General features: G+C 46.0%; 1 protein-coding gene across 1 annotated transcript in view; it reads left to right on the top strand.

The window, feature by feature from the left end:
- Window positions 1-251: 251 nt before the first annotated feature.
- Window positions 252-21,363, top strand: part of LOC148145853 (uncharacterized) — a 76,839-nt gene continuing 55,727 nt past the window's right edge. Inside the window, exons 1-2 of the mRNA XM_087999294.1 lie at window positions 252-346; window positions 15,165-15,351. Coding sequence (XP_087855420.1) covers window positions 252-346; window positions 15,165-15,351 — 282 coding nt within the window. The remainder of the gene's footprint in view (window positions 347-15,164; window positions 15,352-21,363) is intronic.

Genomic DNA, 21,363 nt, shown 5'->3' on the forward strand with positions numbered 1-21,363 from the left:
GGTGACAGCAGTGACAAACAGGACAATTCCTCAGGCAGCAGTGCAGATTCAAACTCTATAAACAGAACATTACCAAAGGAGAACATTCCAGAAGGAGCTGGTCGGCATGGACGGGTTGGACCGAAGGGTCTGTTTCCATCCTGTACATCTCTATGACTCTATAAGAACCAGAACAAGGAATGTTTTGAAGAGAAGTAAAACTATGACCAAGCGTCGCTGCTTTAAGAAGTGAGAGAGATTCAGCAGCTAAAATGCTATTACCAGGAGACAGTGCAGCAGCCGTGGGATCAGCTACAGGACAAGACAGCACTCTGAAGATAAACCTTCATCAGGAAGCTGGTAACAGGTACAGGGCAAAGAATATAGGCCAGGAAGGAAGAAAAAAAAAAGCATTAGCTGCACTGAAAAAGACCTTAGTGAAGCAATCTCTTTCAGGAGAAAGAGAAGGTTCCAAAAGTAAAGTTAGATATTCCTAAGAAATAACTTTACAAAAATATGCAAGGATGAGAAAGGGAAGGTAAGGGGATGTCAAAAAGAGTTCTTGTCTCTCACACTGAGCATTTCTACCATTGAGATTAGGATCCAGGAGGCCAAACTACAAAGGACAGTGAAAGAGCCATAAAAATAAATTATAACTGAGCTGCAGACTCAGGAAGGTTTTAGAATATTTTTAAGTTGTGGAATTGCAAATTTAGAGATACTTAGTGGAAAAGTTTAGCTGAATTAAAGAAGTCACAGAAAATACTGTACGGTATCTAACAAACTTCACAGTTACACGATTTAAACAACATTGATGAATGCAAGAAACCAGCTAAAAGGAAAGCAGATTACAGCCGCATTGGAATGGTGCAGGTATAATATGTCATTACAACAATAGGAATAAAGTTAAAATGAATGGAGAAGTAAAACACTATCAGCGCGAGATGACAACAAAGCCTGTGGATACAATAAACAATAAAACACACACTCTCTCACACCCACCCACACACACACATGCACACACACTCTCACACAGGCACACACACGCACACACAGACACCCACACACACACATACAGACAGACACACGTGCACTCACACGCACACGAACACAACAAAGGAAGTGGCAACAAACCACCCCAACCCTGTGCCACATACTTCAGAGGTGATTTCCTATTCACAGTATCACCTTTATCATAATGTATCCAAATTAGATTTGACATGGATTGCCCAGGAAGGTCACGAGTCCATAACAGCAATGCATATTGAGAGGGTGCCAGGGTTTAGCAGGTCAGTTTGCTGCAATCACCTTGTGTCGCCTCATTGAGAAAGCAGCTGATGAAGGCAAATGATCTGTTGACATTTCCAGTTCGAGATTAGACTAAGGAAGAAGAGGGGACACATACTCATGGAGGAACTAGTCTGTTTGTCACCTGCTGTAACAATATCAGCATCAGCAAAATCATTATCTTCATCAGAGACAAGTTTCTAGTTTTCAATCATTGACATGTGAAAGGAACAGGTTCCCCAGGTTAATAACAGGAGACATCAGACAGGACTCAATCACTGTCCAATGCATGAATGTCAATATTGAGCGAAGTCATTACAGACAAAACTCCTGCTGATACTGACTCAAGATTCAAAGATTCTCCCCTCCTGAGCAAGGTGAGAGGGATCAGATGGAGCATGGAGTGTTCAGGAGAGGAGCAGAGCAAAAAGGAACAATTGACCTTTTAAATTCTAGTGATTCTGTAACATTTAATGGATAGGAGCAAACGAGTCAGTCTGAAAATATTTCAATGTGAGAACGCTAGCTGTACTGTTTATCCAGGTGATTATTGGTGAAGAAACAGATTAGTGACGGTCAGATTAAGTGGATTTAATCACCAGCCCCTGCACATACTGAAATGTAATGAAAGTAATTTGACCGTCACTTATCACAGAGTGAAACCCGTCTGGGTAACTGCCAAGTGTGAGCACCATGTCAAATGTAGGAGCAGGTGGCAGATAGCCTGAGGAGCTGAGATTCACTGCAATCACCCCTCATCATTCTGTCACCTCGGACTCTCTTTTCATATATAACTCAATTCTCCTCCCCTGTCTGTATTGACCCTCTCTGTGCCTGTCAGATAGGGACCATCTCTCCATTTCCATCCGAACTCTGACCCACTCCTGTTTAAGTCTAACGATGTTAGAGGAGACATGATTGTTGTTAAGATTCTAAAGGATTTATTGACCCAAACAAACTATTTCCATATCCCTTCCGTATAAGGGGTTTTTCTCACCCCGGGTCCCAATCTCTCTGGGTTCATTAATAAACAGTGATTTTCATGATCATTCAACTCCGCCATTGTCATCATGTGAGTAACGGGATGTGCGGGAGGGGGGGGGGGTTCGTAATGGCCAATCATAGTCATCTTTTACCATCTAGAATTTTCACCAAGGTCAGAGAGAGAGGAGATCACCCTGGATCCCTGTTCCCGATCACTGCCCAGTGTACAATGATCAGAGAGAGAATAAATCACCCTGGATCCCTGTTCCCGATCACTGCCCAGTGTACAATGATCAGAGAGAGAATAAATCACCCTGGATCCCTGTTCCTGATCACTGGCCACTTTCACCAAGATCAAATAGAGAGGAGATCACCCTAGATCCCTGTTCCCGATCACTGGCCAGTGTACAATGATCAGAGAGAGAAGAGAGATCACCCTGGATCCCTGTTCTCGATCACTGCCCAGTGTACAATGATCAGAGAGAGAATAAATCACCCTGGATCCCTGTTCCTGATCACTGTCCAGTGTACAATGATTAGAGAGAGAATAAATCACCCTGGATCCCTGTTCCCGATCACTGCCCAGTGTACAATGATCAGAGAGAGAATAAATCACCCTGGATCCCTGTTCCTGATCACTGTCCAGTGTACAATGATCAGAAAGAGAGGAGATCACTCTGGATCCCAGTTCCCGATCACTGTCCAGTGTACAATTATTAGAGAGAGAATACATCATCCTAGATCCCTGATCACTGTCCAGTAACAATGTTCAGAGAGAGAGGAGAGATCACCCTGGATCCCTCTTCCTGATCACTGCCTAGTGTACAATGATCAGAGAGAGAGGGGAGATCACCGTGGATCGCTGTTCCTGATTACAGTCCAGTGTACAACAATCAGAGAGAGGAGGTCATCCTCGATCCCTGTTCCTGATCACTGTCCAGTGTACAATGTTCAGAGAGAGGGGAGAGATCACCCTGGATCCCTGTTCCCGATCACTGTCCAGTGTAAAACGATCAGAGAGAGAATACATCACCCTGGATCCCAGTTCCCGATCACTGTCCAGTGTACAATGATCAGAGAGAGAGGAGAGATCACCCTGGATCCCAGTTCCCGATCACTGTCCAGTGTACAATGATCAGAGAGAGAGGAGAGATCACCCTGGATCCCTGTTCCCGATCACTGTCCAGTGTACAATGATCAGAGAGAGAGGGGAGATCACTCTGGATCCCTGTTCCCGATCACTGTCCAGTGTACAATGATCTGAGAGAGAATACATCACCCTGGATCCTAGTTCCCGATCACTGTCCAGTGTACAATGATCAGAGAGAGAGGAGAGATCACCCTGGATCCCTGTTCCTGATCACTGTCCAGTTTACAATGATCAGAGAGAGAATATATCATCCTGGATCCCAGTTCCCGATCACTGTCCAGTGTACAATGATCAGAGAGAGAGGGGAGAGATCACCCTGGATCCCTGTTCTTGATCACTGTCCAGTGTACAATGATCAGAGAGAGAGAGGAGATCATCCTAGATCCTTGTTCCCGATCACTGTCTAGTGACAATGATCAGAGAAGGAGGGGAGAGATCACTCTGGATCCCTGTTCCTGATCATTGTCCAGTGTACAATGATCAGAGAGAGAGGAGATCATCCTGGATCCCTATTCCTGATCACTTTCCACTGTACAATGATCAGAGAGAGAGGAGGTCATCCTCGATTCCTGTTCCTGATCAGTGTCCAGTGACAATGTTCAGAGAGAGAGGAGAGATCACCCTGGATCCCTGTTCCTGATCACTGTCCAGTGTACAATGATCAGAGAGAGAATACATCACCCTGGATCCTAGTTCCCGATCACTGCCCAGTGTACAATGATCGGACAGAGGGGGGAGATCACCCTGGATCCCTGTTCCTGATCACTGTCCAGTGTACAATGATCAGAGAGAGAATACATCCCCCTGGATCCCTGTTCCTGATCACTGCCCAGTGTACAATGATCAGAGAGAGAGGAGATATCATCCTGGATCCCTGTTCCTGATCACTGTCCAGTGTACAATTATCAGAGAGAGAATATATCATCCTGGATCCTAGTTCCCGATCACTGCCCAGTGTACAATGATCAGAGAGAGAGGAGAGATCACCCTTGATCCTTGTTCATGATCACTGTCCACTGTACAATGATCAGAGAGAGAATATATCATCCTGGATCCCAGTTCCCAATCACTGCCCAGTGTACAATGATCAGAGAGAGAGGGGAGATCATCCTAGATCCCTGTTCCTGATCACTGTCCAGTGTACAATGATTAGAGAGAGAATAAATCACCCTGGATCCCTGTTCCTGATCACTGTCCAGTGTACAATGATTAGAGAGAGAATAAATCACCCTGGATCCCTGTTCCCGATCACTGCCCAGTGTACAATGATCAGAGAGAGAATAAATCACCCTGGATCCCTGTTCCCGATCACTGTCCAGTGTACAATGATCAGAAAGAGAGGAGATCACTCTGGATCCCAGTTCCCGATCACTGTCCAGTGTACAATTATTAGAGAGAGAGGGGAGAGATCACCCTGGATCCCTGTTCTTGATCACTGTCCAGTGTACAATGATCAGAGAGAGAGGAGATATCATCCTGGATCCCTGTTCCTGATCACTGTCCAGTGTACAATGATCAGAGAGAGAGGGGAGATCACCCTGGATCCCTGTTTCCGATCACTGTCTAGTGACAATGATCAGAGAAGGAGGGGAGAGATCACTCTGGATCCCTGTTCCTGACCACTGTCCAGTGTACAATGATCAGAGAGAGAGGGGAGATCACCCTGGATCCCTGTTCCTGACCACTGTCCAGTGTACAATGATCAGAGAGAGAGGGGAGATCATCCTAGATCCCTGTTTCCGATCACTGTCTAGTGACAATGATCAGAGAAGGAGGGGAGAGATCACTCTGGATCCCTGTTCCTGACCACTGTCCAGTGTACAATGATCAGAGAGAGAGGAGATCATCCTGGATCCCTGTTCCCGATCACTGTCCAGTGTACAATGATCAGAGAGAGAATACATCCCCCTGGATCCCTGTTCCTGATCACTGTCCAGTGTACAATGATCAGAGAGAGAGGAGAGATCATCCTAGATCCCTGTTCCCGATCACTGTCTAGTGACAATGATCAGAGAGAGAGGAGGTCATCCTCGATTCCTGTTCCTGATCACAGTCCAGTGACAATGTTCAGAGAGAGAAAATACATCCCCCTGGATCCCTGTTCCCGATCACTGCCCAGTGTACAATGATCAGAGAGAGAATAAATCACCCTGGATCCCTGTTCCCGATCACTGTCCAGTGTACAATGATCAGAGAGAGAGGGGAGAGATCAGCCTGGATCCTTGTTCATGATCAGTGTCCAGTGTACAATGATCACAGAGAGAGGAGAGATCACCCTGGATCCCTGTTCCCTTTCACCGTCCAGTGTACAATGATCAGAGAGAGAGGGGAGAGATCACCCTGGATCCCTGTTCCCGATCACTGCCCAGTGACAATGTTCAGAGAGAGAGGAGAGATCAACCTGGATCCCTGTTCCTGATCACTGTCCAGTGTACAATGATCAGAGAGAGAATATATCATCCTGGATCCCAGTTCCCGATCACTGTCCAGTGTACAATGATCAGAGAGAGAGGAGAGATCACCCTGGATCCCTGTTCCCGATCACTCTCCAGTGTACAATGATCAGAGAGAGAGGGGAGATCACCCTGGATCCCTGTTCCTGATCACTGTCCAGTGTACAATGATCAGAGAGAGAGAGGAGATCATCCTAGATCCTTGTTCCCGATCACTGTCCAGTGTACAATGATCAGAGAGAGAATAAATCACCCTGGATCCCTGTTCCTGATCACTGGCCACTTTCACCAAGATCAAATAGAGAGGAGATCACCCTAGATCAATGTTCCCGATCACTGGCCAGTGTACAATGATCAGAGAGAGAATAAATCACCCTGGATCCCTGTTCCTGATCACTGGCCACTTTCACCAAGATCAAATACAGAGGAGATCACCCTAGATCAATGTTCCCGATCACTGGCCAGTGTACAATGATCAGAGAGAGAATAAATCACCCTGGATCCCTGTTCCCGATCACTGTCCAGTGTACAATTATTAGAGAGAGAATACATCATCCTAGATCCCTGATCACTGTCCAGTAACAATGTTCAGAGAGAGAGGAGAGATCACCCTGGATCCCTCTTCCTGATCACTGCCCAGTGTACAATGATCAGAGAGAGAGGGGAGATCACCGTGGATCGCTGTTCCTGATTACAGTCCAGTGTACAACGATCAGAGAGAGGAGGTCATCCTCGATCCCTGTTCCTGATCACTGTCCAGTGTACAATGTTCAGAGAGAGGGGAGAGATCACCCTGGATCCCTGTTCCCGATCACTGTCCAGTGTACAATGATCAGAGAGAGAGAGGAGATCATCCTAGATCCCTGTTCCCGATCACTGTCTAGTGACAATGATCAGAGAAGGAGGGGAGAGATCACTCTGGATCCCTGTTCCTGACCACTGTCCAGTGTACAATGATCAGAGAGAGAGGGGAGAGATCACCCTGGATCCCTGTTCCTGATCACTGTCCAGTGTACAATGATCAGAGAGAGAGGGGAGATCACCCTGGATCCCTGTTCCTGATCACTGTCCAGTGTACAATGATCAGAGAGAGAGGAGATCATCCTGGATCCCTGTTCCCGATCACTGTCCAGTGTACAATGATCAGAGAGAGAATACATCCCCCTGGATCCCTGTTCCTGATCACTGTCCAGTGTACAATGATCAGAGAGAGAGGAGGTCATCCTCGATTCCTGTTCCTGATCAGTGTCTAGTGACAATGATCAGAGAGAGAGGGGTGACATCACTCTGGATCCCTGTTCCTGATCACTGTCTAGTGACAATGATCTGAGAAGGAGGGGAGAGATCACTCTGGATCCCTGTTCCCGATCACTGTCCAGTGTACAATGATCAGAGAGAGAGGAGATCATCCTGGATCCCTGTTCCTGATCACTGTCCAGTGTACAATGATCAGAGAGAGAATACATCCCCCTGGATCCCTGTTCCTGATCACTGTCCAGTGTACAATGATCAGAGAGAGAATACATCCCCCTGGATCCCTGTTCCTGATCACTGTCCAGTGTACAATGATCAGAGAGAGAGGAGAGATCATCCTAGATCCCTGTTCCCGATCACTGTCTAGTGACAATGATCAGAGAGAGAGGGGAGACATCACTCTGGATCCCTGTTCTTGATCACTGTCCAGTGTGCAATGATCGGAGAGAGAGGAGGTCATCCTCGATTATTGTTCCTGATCACAGTCCAGTGACAATGTTCAGAGAGAGAGGAGAGATCACCCTGGATCCCTGTTCCTGATCACTGCCCAGTGTACAATAATCAGAGAGAGAATACATCACCCTGGATCCCTGTTCCCGATCACTATCCAGTGTACAATGATCAGAGAGAGAATACATCACCCTACATCCCTGTTCCCGATCACTGCCTAGTGTAAAATGATCAGAAAGAGGGGAGCTCACCCTGGGTCCTTGTTCGCGATCACTGTCCAGTCTACCATGATCAGAGAGAGAGGAGAGACCACCGTGGATCCCTGTTCCTGATCACTGTTTAGTGTACAATGATCAGAGAGAGAGGAGATCACCCGAGATCCCTGTTCCCGATCACTGGCCAGTGTACAATGATCAGAGAGAGAATACATCCCCCTGGATCCCTGTTCCTGATCACTGCCCAGTGTACAATGATCAGAGAGAGAGGAGAGATCACCCTGAATCCCTGTTCCCGATCACTGCCCAGTGTACAATGATCAGAGAGAGAGGAGAGATCACCCAGGATCCCTATTCTAGATCATCATCCAACAATTAAGCTGAGAGCGGACTGAATCCATTGAGGCTTATCAATAGAACGAGGAATTCTGAAGGTACTGAAGCCGACTCTGCGTGCAACTGATATTTACAGACAGGTTTTTGTTTAGTTCAGGTTCACCTGATGCACTGAAGAGTCCAAGCGGATATTTATCAATGCTGTCCATGTGAAACCTGCACCTCTTTTACATAAAACCTTCTTCTCCTTCCATTTGTAATTCTAATTCGTCTCTTCATTGATAATGAGGTTTTTACTTCACAGAGTCTGATTCTCCTGCTGCCCAGTAACCACCTCCTTTGATCACTCTCTAAATTAATCACAAAGCCTCGCTCAGCTTGGATTAAAGCTTCTCAATTATCCTGAGTAGCTCTGAACCATGGCACTCAATATATTCACTGCAGGGCAAGGACTGGGTCTATGAAGCAGGATGTAACCAATAATGAACAGCTAAATACACCACCAGATAGCCACAATCCTAGCTTCTCACTATCCAGCCATCCAGAACCTCATGCCTCCGAACCAAACAGTATCTGGGCTGCCATGGGGCTGTAAATATTCAAACACAGGAATGAGAAACAAAGCAATCAACCTCATGGTCTCATCCACATCTCTGATCATCCTGATACTGTACTTAAACCCAGAGTTCAATTCCCACCAGAGCAAGTTCAGAAATTGAATTCAAAGAATCTAATATTGGCAAAGGGTTTCTTTGACTCTGCTTCTGAAACCAAAACCCCATCGTGAATAAAGCTGTCAATTTTCCTCCTGGTACTGGTTTCCATCCTATTTCGGCTCACCTGCCGTATCAATGCATTTGTTACCTTTTGACTCTGCTGTTTGCGTATTCTCCTGGCTGGCCAGCCACCCTCTATAATCCTGAGCTCGTCCATGCCCAAGCCATCCCCCATTCAGCCATTGGTGCTGAGCGTGCTCACCTACATTGGCAGTTGATCCACCAGTACTTCCAATTTAAAACTCTCATCCTTATGTTCAAATCCAGCCATGGCCTGGGCCTCTCCTCATCTCTGTCACCTCCTCCAGCCTGAGAATCCTTTCAAACCTCTGTCATTCTAGCTAGCCTCTTGCATAGGCCCAATTTTAAATATTCCAACACTAGGAGGACAGCCTTCAGAGTCCTAGATGCTTAAATTGTTAAATTCTACCCCTGAACCTCTCTGCCTCAATAAAGACGCAACTAAAAGCTAAGACTTCTCTGACCATGCTTTAGGTCAAATACTCTAAGATCCCCTTCAGTGACCGAGTATCAACTTTTGCTCTTGTGAAATATTGTGTCCCAACCAGGAGCAACCTCACGAATGCTTCAACCATGTCAGCTGGAATGGCAGGACACCATTCCCAGGGATTGGAGAATTCAGGACAACAATCATGGCTCAGATATGGTTGGAGCTGATGGTTGGGCCATTGATTTTTCAGGAGAAGTGGGGATCCATACATTTCTAACAGTGAACAGGAATGTTTCTTATCATGGGTGTCAGGAGGTCTACGCATGGCCTGGTCCCTTAAAGGGTCAACACGGGGTACAATGATCAAAGAGAGAGAGAGTGGGAAGGGCACAGGCACAACCAGCCCATTTCTCCATACCCAATCTTTACTCCTGGGGCCACCAGTTTGCAAGTTTATGCAACCTGAAGAATTCCCTCGGGCATTCCCTGGACAACTAAATGTCAAGCAAATCACTGTGGATCTGTGAAATCCAACCGGGCACAATTCTAGGTTTGATTTGGATGCAGAAGGTTGGGAATCGAAGCAGAGAGTTTTGTTTGTCTTATTTAGCATCCAGCTTCTGGCAGGACCAGCAGAGATTATATTCAGAATAAGCGAGAGATATCTTAAACATCACAGGAGTGGATCAGGTTTCCTACCTCACTGTGTCACTACGGAAACAGTGATGCAATAGGGAGAAGCATTTATAATTGAACAATATTCTGTGAAAAGCAGCCTCACAGTAAGGTAGGAAATTAAAGTGAAATCTTTAATAATATTCCACTTTGAACATAGTAGAATGACTCACAGGAAGTGCAGCTGGATTTGTTTGTGACTTCGATCTGTGTCTGAAGTCACTTAGAAACAACTGCTGCATTTAGGTGGTGTTAGCCTTCATCTGTGGTCGAGTTGTGTCTTCCCTCCTGATCACGGCTCCTCTGGCACAGGCTGCTCTGAGAAGCTGGGCTCGGAGTTTCCCTGAGCATTGTCCAACTGGAATGCAGAGAGAAGAAGTGATGGTAACATTGTACAAAGCAGCTGCAGACTGTCTGCTCTTATTGTAGAAAGGACTTTAATGCTTTTGTACTGTATCAGCACTGTGGATTCAACAGGGTGACAACCAAGGATCGAGGGGGGGGGGGGGGGGGGAGCTGTTTGGTCAGTTTCAGACCCAGACCCGCACCCTGTTGAAACTTGGTCTTGTGCATTCCGACTTTAAAAAGCAGTATTGATACACAGAGTGGGAGTTGGGTGGGGGGTGTGTGGAGAAGTTGTGGGGGGGGGGGAGGTGGACAGGGAGTTTAACAAAGTGAGAATGAGGACAGGGTGTCCCACCTTCCAGGGAGTGGGGGAAGGATAGGGAGTGATGTGCAATAGACAAAGACACAGTCACAAACAGGTGTTACCCATGACAGAGGTATGAGGCCTATAGGGCAGTGGGCCCATTCCAAAGAAGAAACACCACATTTCTGTCCACCTTGACTCTGACTTGGAAAGTTAGTAGGTTCCTCAAACTTCTTTTGCCTTCTCCTGTCTATCATATTGCGGCAACAGAGGTGTAAACAGGCCCTTAACAGCCTTTCTTATTTTTTCTCCTGTTTTTTTTCTTTTTAAATTTTTTTTTATTACCCCACCCTACCACCTAACTGTGGTAGTGCTTATTTATTCTCACAGCACCCATGTTGTGTGTGTGCAGGTATGGGACACAATGAAAGACACAAGGTGCACGAATCTTTATTCAGTTCTTCACAGCCTTTCATTGGCAACCTGAGGGCTGTAATTGGTCCAAGGGTAAGCTGACAGCTGCCATTTTGTATTTTGGAGGACAACTCGAGATAGCTGGAGGCAAGGGCTTGGTCACCACCACCACCACCACCTCCCCTCCCCTCCCCCACCTCCCCCACCTCCCCTCCCCTCCCCCATACCGTCCCCTGACTTCCTCCAAGCAGGAGCAGGCTCTCTCTCTCTCTCTTACTTAGAACTTTGCTTCCAAAATCCTGCCAAACCTCACATAAAACTTTATTTAATCTCTTACATTCTGGGAATACAAGTCTTATCTCCTCATCATCAAAAAGCTGGAGATAACATGATGCTGAAAGGACACCTGGCAAATGAGGCCAGTCAAATACTTGTCAATGTGGAGTTAGACAGAGCAGCAATAATTTGGGATAAAATGTATTGTCATGGAGAAGTATGGGTTAATAAATTGTGTCAAATTGCATTTAATTAATGTAATTGGGTTCTTTGATGGAGCGACAGAGGGTTAGTGAGAGTATTGAGGCTGATGTGCAAGCTTTTTAATACAGAACTGTATACTAGAGTTGCTGACAAAGTGAATGTCCATTGGCCCAGGAGGAGATTGAGGAGAGGATCAAACTGGCTGAAGGACAGAAAGCAGAGAATAGCAGTGAGCTGTTGTTTCTCCAGCAGGGATTGGGGGAGTATACTGCAATATACACCAATAACCTGCATTGGCTACATCTTCAAGGTTAGCAGTGCCACAAAACTTGGAAAAATATTGAAAACAATTCACAAAAGAGCTAGAATCAAAAACAGATCAAATGTCTTTACGCATTAAGTTGTTCTAACCTGTAAAGGAGGTGGAAATAGATTCAATAATTCATAGGCAAGAGGTGCACCTTTGTCCCCAGACACTCCCGTTACCATTCCTGGGAATATCCAGTCTCACTGACAAGACAGTTGTAGTGGTACAGTGGTATATAGTCAGGAGAGAGTAGGCCTGAATGTCCTCAATATTCACTCCAAAACTCATGGTGTCAGGTCAGTTGAGGGAAAGAAAACATCTTGGTGATTCTCACATACTGCCCTTCCTTGGTTAAAGACTCAGTTCTCTTCCATTACTTGAAGGAAGCACTGAATGTGACAAGGGCATAGAATGTACTCTAGATGGTGAACATCAATGGCTATCACCAAGAGTGGCACTACTGACCAAGCTAGCTGAGTGTGTAAGGACATAGGCTGGGTCAGTGACAGGTGGTGAGGAAAGCAACAAGAGGGACAAAAAACACTACTTAACCTCACACTCACCAATCTACCCGCCATTGATGCATCTGTCCATGACATTGTTAGTAAGAAACACCACTACACAGTACTGGCAAAGACTGTGATATAGATCATGTTGACATATAGATTTTTAATTTGGTCGGTTTGGATTTTTGGATTTTGAAAGTAGTGACATACGGGTCTTTATGTGTAACTGAATGAATTAATAACTAATTTGAGTGTTCCAATTACCAGCGAATTTTCTAAAACAGTTTGTGAGACACTAATCAGATTTTATGTGCCTGAGAAGAGTTTACAATGTGGCAAAATAAACAATTGTGTCTCGAGGTTTCTGTTAGAAAGTTCTTGACTTTTATGGACCCATGGCTTAGACAGAGCAACGTTTTCAGTTTTAACATCAGTTTTTGGGCAGTTCTGTAACTGTTTCCTCGTTTGTTGTTCCTGAGAAAGGAAGTCAATAGTTAGATGTGTTAACAAGAGGTTAGTTTTGAGTAAGAAGTCAGTGATAGTCCCAGACTGGAAGTGTTTGAATAAAGCCCTGAACAGCTGCTTGAAGTAGAGAATGTTTAAGCTCAGGTGGATGATAGCTTCTTTGTATGATAGCTTCTTCCTGGAGCTATCAGATTTTCTAGACTGGGAGGTTGAAGTCAAATTAGACCTTCGAGATGTGAGATAAAAAGATTTTCTCGTGAAATTATATTTCACCATGTGTTACAAAATACTTAAATTTAGTTTATTCTATTTTGTCTTCATTTCTTTTGCTTAATATCTGAAGATGTGCAGGTTAGGTAGATTATCATGCTAAATTGCCCATAATGTCCAGGGATGTGCAGGCTAGGTGGGTTAGCCATGGGAAATGCAGGGTTACAGGGACAAGGAAGGAGGGTGTGTCTGGGTGGACATCAGAGAGTCAGTGTGGACTTGATGGGTCAAATGGCCTGATTCCACACTGTAGAGATTCTATGATTCTATGGAACTTCTGTTTCATAGTTAAAACCATGTCAGTTGCATTGTTTATGTTTCAATGAAACCAAAACAAAACTAAGTATGATCTACCAAGTCAGATTTCAGTCTGGAATCTGACTTGTCCAGAAATAACATTGGCTGTAGTCACAGCCACACAAATTCCCACCTTCACATTGAAGATGCCTCTCTATCATATTGTGCAGTGCTACTACCGTGCCAAATGGGACAGACTTAAAAGAGATCGAGCAACCCCAAACCGAGCATTCATGTGATCCATTAGGCCATCAGCAGCAACAGAACCACAATCGATAAACTCATGGCCTGGCATATTTTACCATGACCATCACGCTGTGAGATCAACCCTGCTTCAGTGGGAGTGCAGGAGGGCACCAGTACCAGGTGTACCGAACAGCACTGTGGGTGCTCCTACCAGTATCTCCCTCCCTCCCCCACCCAACACTATGGTGATTCAAGAACATAGCTTCTTTCCAAGCGCCATTAGCCATGGGTAATAAATGCTGGCCCAGCCACTAACATAGAAAAGAAAGCTATGCTGTGACCACTTGATGGTGATTGTATAGAGAGAAGATGGCCTCACAGCGCCAGAGACCCAGGTTCCATTCCCACCTCAGGCGACTCTCTGTGTGGAGTTTGCACGTTCTCCCCATGTCTGCGTGGGTTTCCTCCGGGTGCTCCGGTTTCCTCCCACAGTCACAAAGATGTGCAGGTTAGGTGAATTGGCCATGGCTAAATTGCTCGTAGTGTTAGGTGAAGGGATAAATGAGGGGAATGGGTCTGGGTGGGTTGCGCTTCGGCGGGTCGGTGTGGACTTGTTGGGCCGAAGGGCCTGTTTCCACAATGTAAATAATCTAATCTAATCTAAAAAAATAGAGATTTGCTTTGGATCAAACCCTAAGATGCTGTACATGCCCTGGGAAAGATCGATGGGGTAAAGACTCAGTCTTTTCATTTTTCTGCAGTTTTGATGTTGGACCAAAATAGGAAAAGGACTGTTTTAAAAACCAAGGATTGTTGAAAGGTCGTTGTACTTTTTGAAAAGCAAGTAATCTGATACTTGTCAGGTGGATTTGAAGATATTTGAACATTTAAAAGACATTTGGATAGATACATGAGTAGGAAAGGTTTGGAGGGAGATGGGCCAGGATCAGGCAGTTGAGACTAGTTTAGTTTGGGATTATGTTCGGCATGGACTGGTTGGACTAAAGGATCTGTTTCTGTGCTGTATGACTCTATGGCAACTAGTTGTTGGGAGGGTTACTGAATAAATGTTTGCACTGCTGTGTTTTCAAGCAGTCACAGGATTGTTTGCAAACAGACTGCAGTCAAAGGAAGGATCCTGTTGGAGGTTTGATTAGTGAGAAGTAGCTGATTGGTCTATGCGTTAGTGACTAGGGTATCAATGGCAGGACCGGCCACGATGTGAATGGCTTCCAGGTTGCTGAACTGCTTAGGGGTGAAAATGTTGAAGAGAAGCTATTGGATCTCTGCAAGAGTAGGAATTGTCTCTTTTCCCTGCTGTAAAAACTAGCTTATGCCTGAAGAAAGCCAATTTACTCTGAGTCTAACCCCCTGCTTTACCTGATCTGAGTCCTTCATGGGACAGTGTAGAGGGAACTGTACTCTGGAGCTGAGGTCAATGAGTCCTTCTCAATAAGTTCAGTCTAGATCTGAATTTGACTCCTGAACCTGAAGGGTGAAGGATCAGTTACTGACTCAGTGCACTTCCAAGTGTTAATGTTTCAGTGACCTCTATAATTGGTAAACTCCTTGCTTTTCAGATATATTTCATGGTTGAATCCTGTTAGGGAGCAGAGTGTGTGTCACACGGAGTTGGAATGCTGGGCTTGCTATGATCGGCTGGGAGTGACGTTCCAGGACTCAACTGCAGAAGATATTCTCAAGTTTCTGCAACGCTTAAGTCAGGAGCCTGTCTCAATGTATCAGCTCCAGGAGGCACTCAGCCAGGTGAGAAGATAGTGAGCAGGTTTATTCAGTAACCCTCCCGACAACTAGTTGTCATAGAGCCCAGAAACAGACCCTTTAGTCCAACCTGTCCATGCTGAACATAATCCCAAACTAAACTAGTCTCAACTGCCTGATCCTGGCCCATCTCCCTCCAAACCTTTCCTATTCATGTATCTATCCAAATGTCTTATAAATGTTGTAATTGTATCTTCAAATCCACCTGAGAATGTATGTGTAACATGAGACTTGAATCCATGTACAGCCCAAAGAATCAGAAGGAAGGATTCTTTAATCCACTGGCATCAGGTCGTTACAAATGTGAAAGAAAGTTAAGGTTAAATGAGCTTTCACATGGAACAAAGCCTGAGGTTTGTTTCTGGTTGAGGAAGTCCTTTGTTTGTCTGGTCCTTCTACCCAAAGGCACCTTCCTTCCAGAGAGGCTCCATTTGACTGCTCCAGCTGCTTGTTGCCCTCCCTCAGCATCGCCCCCTGCTGCTAGAGACTCACTAACATATCGCCCCCTGCTGCTGGAAACTCACCGACGTATTGTCCCCTGCTACTGGACACTCACCAGCATATCGCCCCCTGCTGCTGGAAACTCACCGACGTATTGTCCCCTGCTACTGGAAACTCACCAGCATATCGTCCCCTGCTGCTGGAAACTCACCAGCATATCGCCCCCTACTGCTGGAAACTCACCAGCATATCGTCCCCTGCTGCTGGAAACTCACCAGCATATCGCCCCCTGCTGTTGGAAACTCACCAGCATATCGCCCCCTGCTGCTGGAGACTCACCAACATATCGCCCCCTGCTGCTGGAGATTCACTGGCATATCGCCCCCTGCTGCTGGAAACTCACCAGCATATTGCCCCCTGCTGCTGGAAACTCACCAGCATATCGTCCCCTGCTGCTGGAAACTCACCAGCATATTGCCCCCTGCTGCTGGAAACTCACCAGCATATCGCCCCCTGCTGTTGGAAATTCACCAGCATATCGCCCCCTGCTGCTGGAGACTCACCGACATATCGCCCCCTGCTGCTGGAGATTCACTGGCATATCGCCCCCTGCTGCTGGAAACTCACCAGCATATTGCCCCCTGCTGCTGGAAACTCACCAGCATATCGCCCCCTGCTGCTGGAAACTCACCAGCATATCGCCCCCTGCTGCTGGAAACTCACTAGCATATCGCCCCCTGCTGCTGGAAACTCACCAGCATATCACCCCCTGCTGCTGGAAACTCACCAGCATATCGTCCCCTGCTGCTGGAAACTCACCAGCATATCGCCCCCTGCTGCTGGAAACTCACCAGCATATTGTCCCCTGCTGCTGGAGACTCACCAGCATATCGTCCCCTGCTGCTGGAAACTCACCAACATATTGCCCCCTGCTGCTGGAAACTCACCAGCATATCGTCCCCTGCTGCTGGAGATTCACTAGCATATCGCCCCCTGCTGCTGGAAACTCACCAGCATATCGCCCCCTGCTGCTGGAAACTCACCAACGTATTGTCCCCTGCTGCTGGAGACTCACCAGCATATCATCCTCTGCTGCTGGAGACTCACCAGCATATCGCCCCCTGCTGCTGGAAACTCACCGACGTATTGTCCCCTGCTGCTGGAGATTCACTAGCATATCGCCCCCTGCTGCTGGAAACTCACCGACGTATTGTCCCCTGCTGCTGGAGATTCACCAGCACATCGCCCCTGCTGCTGGAAACTCACCAGCACATCGCCCCTGCTGCTGGAAGTTCACCAGCATATCGCCTCCTGCTGCTGGAAACTCACCGACGTATTGTCCCCTGCTGCTGGAAACTCACCAGCACATCGCCCCCTGCTGCTGGAAACTCACCAGCACATCGCCCCCTGCTGCTGGAAGTTCACCAGCATATCGCCTCCTGCTGCTGGAAACTCAGCGACGTATTGTCCCCTGCTGCTGGAAACTCACCAGCATATCGCCCCCTGCTGCTGGAGACTCACCAGCATATCGCCCCCTGCTGCTGGAAACTCACCAGCATATCGCCCCCTGCTGCTGGAAACTCACCAGCATATCGCCCCCTGCTGCTGGAAACTCACCAGCACATCGCCCCCTGCTGCTGGAAGTTCACCAGCATATCGCCCCCTGCTGCTGGAAACTCACCAGCATATCGCCCCCTACTGCTGGAAGATCTCCAACATACTGAATAATGAGATGGTTTACCACTTCTATTTGGGTGTCATGTCGATGTGGGCTTTCTGCAAGAACAGTTCAGTTCATCCCACTTACCTACGATTTCCCTGGAGGCCTCAGAAACCTTCCTCTTGGATAAAGACCCAATTTCCTTTTGACGACCTCAATGGAATCTGCCTCCATCACTCCCACAGGCAGTACATTCCACATATTTTCTCATGTCACCTTTGGTAGATTTGCCTTAAATCAGTGTCCTCTGGGTCATGACCATTCCAGGAATGAGAGCAGTTTTATTCTATTCCCTTTTTTAAGGTCTCTCAGGATTTTGAGCAGCTCTATCAAATTACCTCTCAGTTTCCAAAAGAGAACAGCACCATCTTCTTCAATCTATTAATGTAACTGAAGTCCTTCATCCCTGGAACCATTCTCATTCACTTTTCTGCACTCTAGCTATCCCATGTACATCCTTACCTAGGTACAGTGCCAGGTATTAGAGTTGAGCGTGTGGTGCGGGTAATCCAAGATGGAGGACGGGAAAAATTTCTGGCTGTAAAGAGCTGCTCCTTTTTTTGAGGTATTTTAGGTGCTGGAGGTGATTTCCTCGAATTCCAGGAGCAGCAATTACTGTTTTATATGTGGTTACATTGTTTGGAACTTTGGGAAAAAAAGGCAAAACAACAGCAGTTTAAAAGGGAGAAGAGCAGACAAAGGAAGCACATGGTGAGGAGAGTGCAGGAGAGAGAGAGAGAGAGAGAGAGAGAGAGAGAACCTGCACAGTTACTGCCTTTGCTGTTTTTGAATTCATGTGTCGCTGGACATCGGAGTGTGTCTGGGAAAATTAACAAACAGTGAAATTCACAACTAATCTTGGAGGAACTGTTGGGCGAAGTTCACAACACAGAATCAGATAAGTTCATTGTGGTTTTAAGTCTGTCCAAGAGAAAGGCTGTATTAGTGAGTACAGTGGGTTCTTTCTTGATTATATGTTTTTGGAGATAAGTCTCTTGATTAAACTTAAAATATAAGCCATAGCTATTAATTTAACCTGGGGCAGTGTTTGTTGAGGAATAAGACAATGTTATTTTCTGGGTCTGTAATTGTGAAGGAGCAAAAATGGCCTTTGCAGTGATATGTACTTCTTGTCAGATGTGGGAGTTTAAAGAGAGTTTAAGGGTTACTGCGGATTATATCTGCCATAAATGCTGTTGGATGTGAATCTTATCAGATCGAGTGGATCGGTTGGAGAGACAGATAGAAGCGATGAGCAATGTGCAACAGCAGCAGTATGTGATGGATGGCAGTTATAGGAAGGGGGGAAAGTCTCAGATACAGTCACATAGATGGGTTAACTCAGGGAAGGGTAAGAGAGGTAGGCACCAAGGGCTGGAGTCTTTAGTGGATATACCCATTTCAAACAGGTATGCTGATTTGGAAAATGTAGGGGGTGATGGATTCTCAGGGGAACGTAGCATGAACAGCCAAGTTTCTGGTATTGAGACTGGCTCTAATGCAACGAGGGGTACGTCGGCTTCCAAGAGATCAATTGTGTGAGGGGATTCTGTAGTCCGAGGCACAGACAGATGTTTCTGTGGGCAGCAGCGAAAAAGCAGAATGGTGTGTTGTTTCCCTGATGCCAGGATCAAGGATGTCTCGGAGAGGGTGCAGAATGTTCTCACGGGGGAGAGGGGCCAGCAAGAGGTCATTGACAACATTGGAACCAATGACATTGGAAGGGAAAAGGTTGAGACTCTGAAGGGAGAATACAGAGAGTTAGGCAGGAATTTAAAAAGGAGGTCCTCAAGGGTAGTAATATCTGGATTACTCCCAGTGCTATGAGCTAGTGAGGGCAGGAATAGAGCAGATGAATCCATGGCTGAGGAGCTGGTGTATGGGAGAAGGATTCACATTTTTGGATCATTGGAATCTCTTTTGGGGTAGAAGTGACCTGTACAAGAAGGACAGATTGCACCTAAATTGGAAGGGGACTAATATACTAGCAGGGAACTGTGTCTCACACCTGCACACACACACACCATGGGTTCTGGGGATAAAATAAGCACTACCGCACTTAGGTGGTAGTGTGGGGGTTAAAGGAAAAAAAAAGAAAAAAAATAAGAAAATGGAGGGGAGGGACTCTCCTGCAGCGCGCCGGAAAAAAAAAATATATAAACAGGAGAAAAAATATATAAACAGGAGAAAAAATATATACTAGCAGGGAAATTTACTAAAGCTGCTCAGGAGGATTTAAACTAGTAAGGTGGGGGGGTGGGACCCAGGGAGATAGTGAGGAAAGAGATCAATCTGAGACGGGTACAGTTCAGTACAGAAGCGAGTCAAACAGTCAGGGCAGGCACGGACAAGGTAGGACTAATAAATTAAACTGCATTTATTTCAATGCAAGGGGCCTAACAGGGAAGGCAGATGAACTCAGGGCATGGTTAGAACATGGGACTGGGATATCAAAGCAATTACAGAAACATGGCTCAGGGATGGGCAGGACTGGCAGCTTAACGTTCCAGGATACGAATGCTACAGGAAGGATAGAAAGGGAGGCAAGAGAGGAGGGGGAGTGGCATTTTTGATAAGGGATAACTTTACAGCTGTGCTGAGGGAGGATATTCCTGGAAATACATCCAGGGAAGTTATTTGGGTGGAACTGAGAAATAAGAAAGGGATGATCACCTTATTGGGATTGTATTATAGACCCCCCCCAATAGTCAGAGGGAAATTGAGAAACAAACTTGTAAGGAGATCTCAGCTATCTGTAAGAATAATAGGATAGTTATAGTAGGGGATTTTAACTTTCCAAACATTGACTGGGACTGCCATAGTGTTAAAGGTTTAGATGGAGAGGAATTTCTTAAGTGCGTACAAGACAATTTTCTGATTCAGTATGTGGATGTACCTACTAGAGAAGGTGCAAAACTTGGCCTACTCTTGGGAAATAAGGCAGGGCAGGTGACTGAGGTGTCAGTGGGGGAGCACTTAGGGGCAAGCGACCATAATTCTATTCATTTTAAAATCATGATGGAAAAGGATAGACCAGATCTAAAAGTTGAAGTTCTAAATTGGAGAAAGGCCAATTTTGACGGTATTAGGCAAGAACGTTCGAAAGCTGACTGGAGGCAGATGTTCACAGGTAAAGGGATGGCTAGAAAATGGGAAGTCTTCAGAAATGAGATGACGAGAGTCCAGAGAAAGTATATTCCTGTCAGGGTGAAAGGAAAGGCTGGTAGGTATAGGGAATGCTGGATGACTAAAGAAATTGAAGGTTTGGTTAAGAAAAAGAAGGAAGCATATGTCAGGTATAGACAGGAGAGATCGAGTTAATCCTTAGAAGAGTATAAAGGCAGTAGGAGTACACGAAAGAGGGAAATCAGGAGGGCAAAAGGGGGACATGAGATAGCTTTGGCAAATAGAATTAAGGAGAATCCAAAGGGTTTTTACAAATATATGAAGGACAAAAGGGTAACTAGGGAGAGAATATGGCCCCTCAAAGATCAGCAAGGCGGCCTTTGTGTGGGGCCGCAGAAAATGGGGGAGATACTAAATGAATATTTTGCATCAGTATTTACTGTGGAAATGGATATGGAAGATATAGACTGTAGGGAAATAGATGGTGATATCTTGCAAAATGTCCAGATTACAGAGGAGGAAGTGATGCATGTCTTGAAATGGTTAAAGGTGGATAAATCCCCAGGACCTGATCAGGTATACCCGAGAACTCTGTGGGAAGTTAGAGAAGTGATTGCTGGGCCTCTTGCTGAGATATTTGTAGCATCGATAGTCACACGTGAGGTGCCCGAAGACTGGAGGTTGGCAAATGGAGTGCCACTGTTTAAGAA

This window comes from Chiloscyllium plagiosum, unplaced genomic scaffold (assembly GCF_037043375.1).
Source record: "Chiloscyllium plagiosum isolate Xiang-an unplaced genomic scaffold, Cpla_swu_hap1 HiC_scaffold_23, whole genome shotgun sequence".
Taxonomy (NCBI): Eukaryota; Metazoa; Chordata; class Chondrichthyes; order Orectolobiformes; family Hemiscylliidae; genus Chiloscyllium; species Chiloscyllium plagiosum.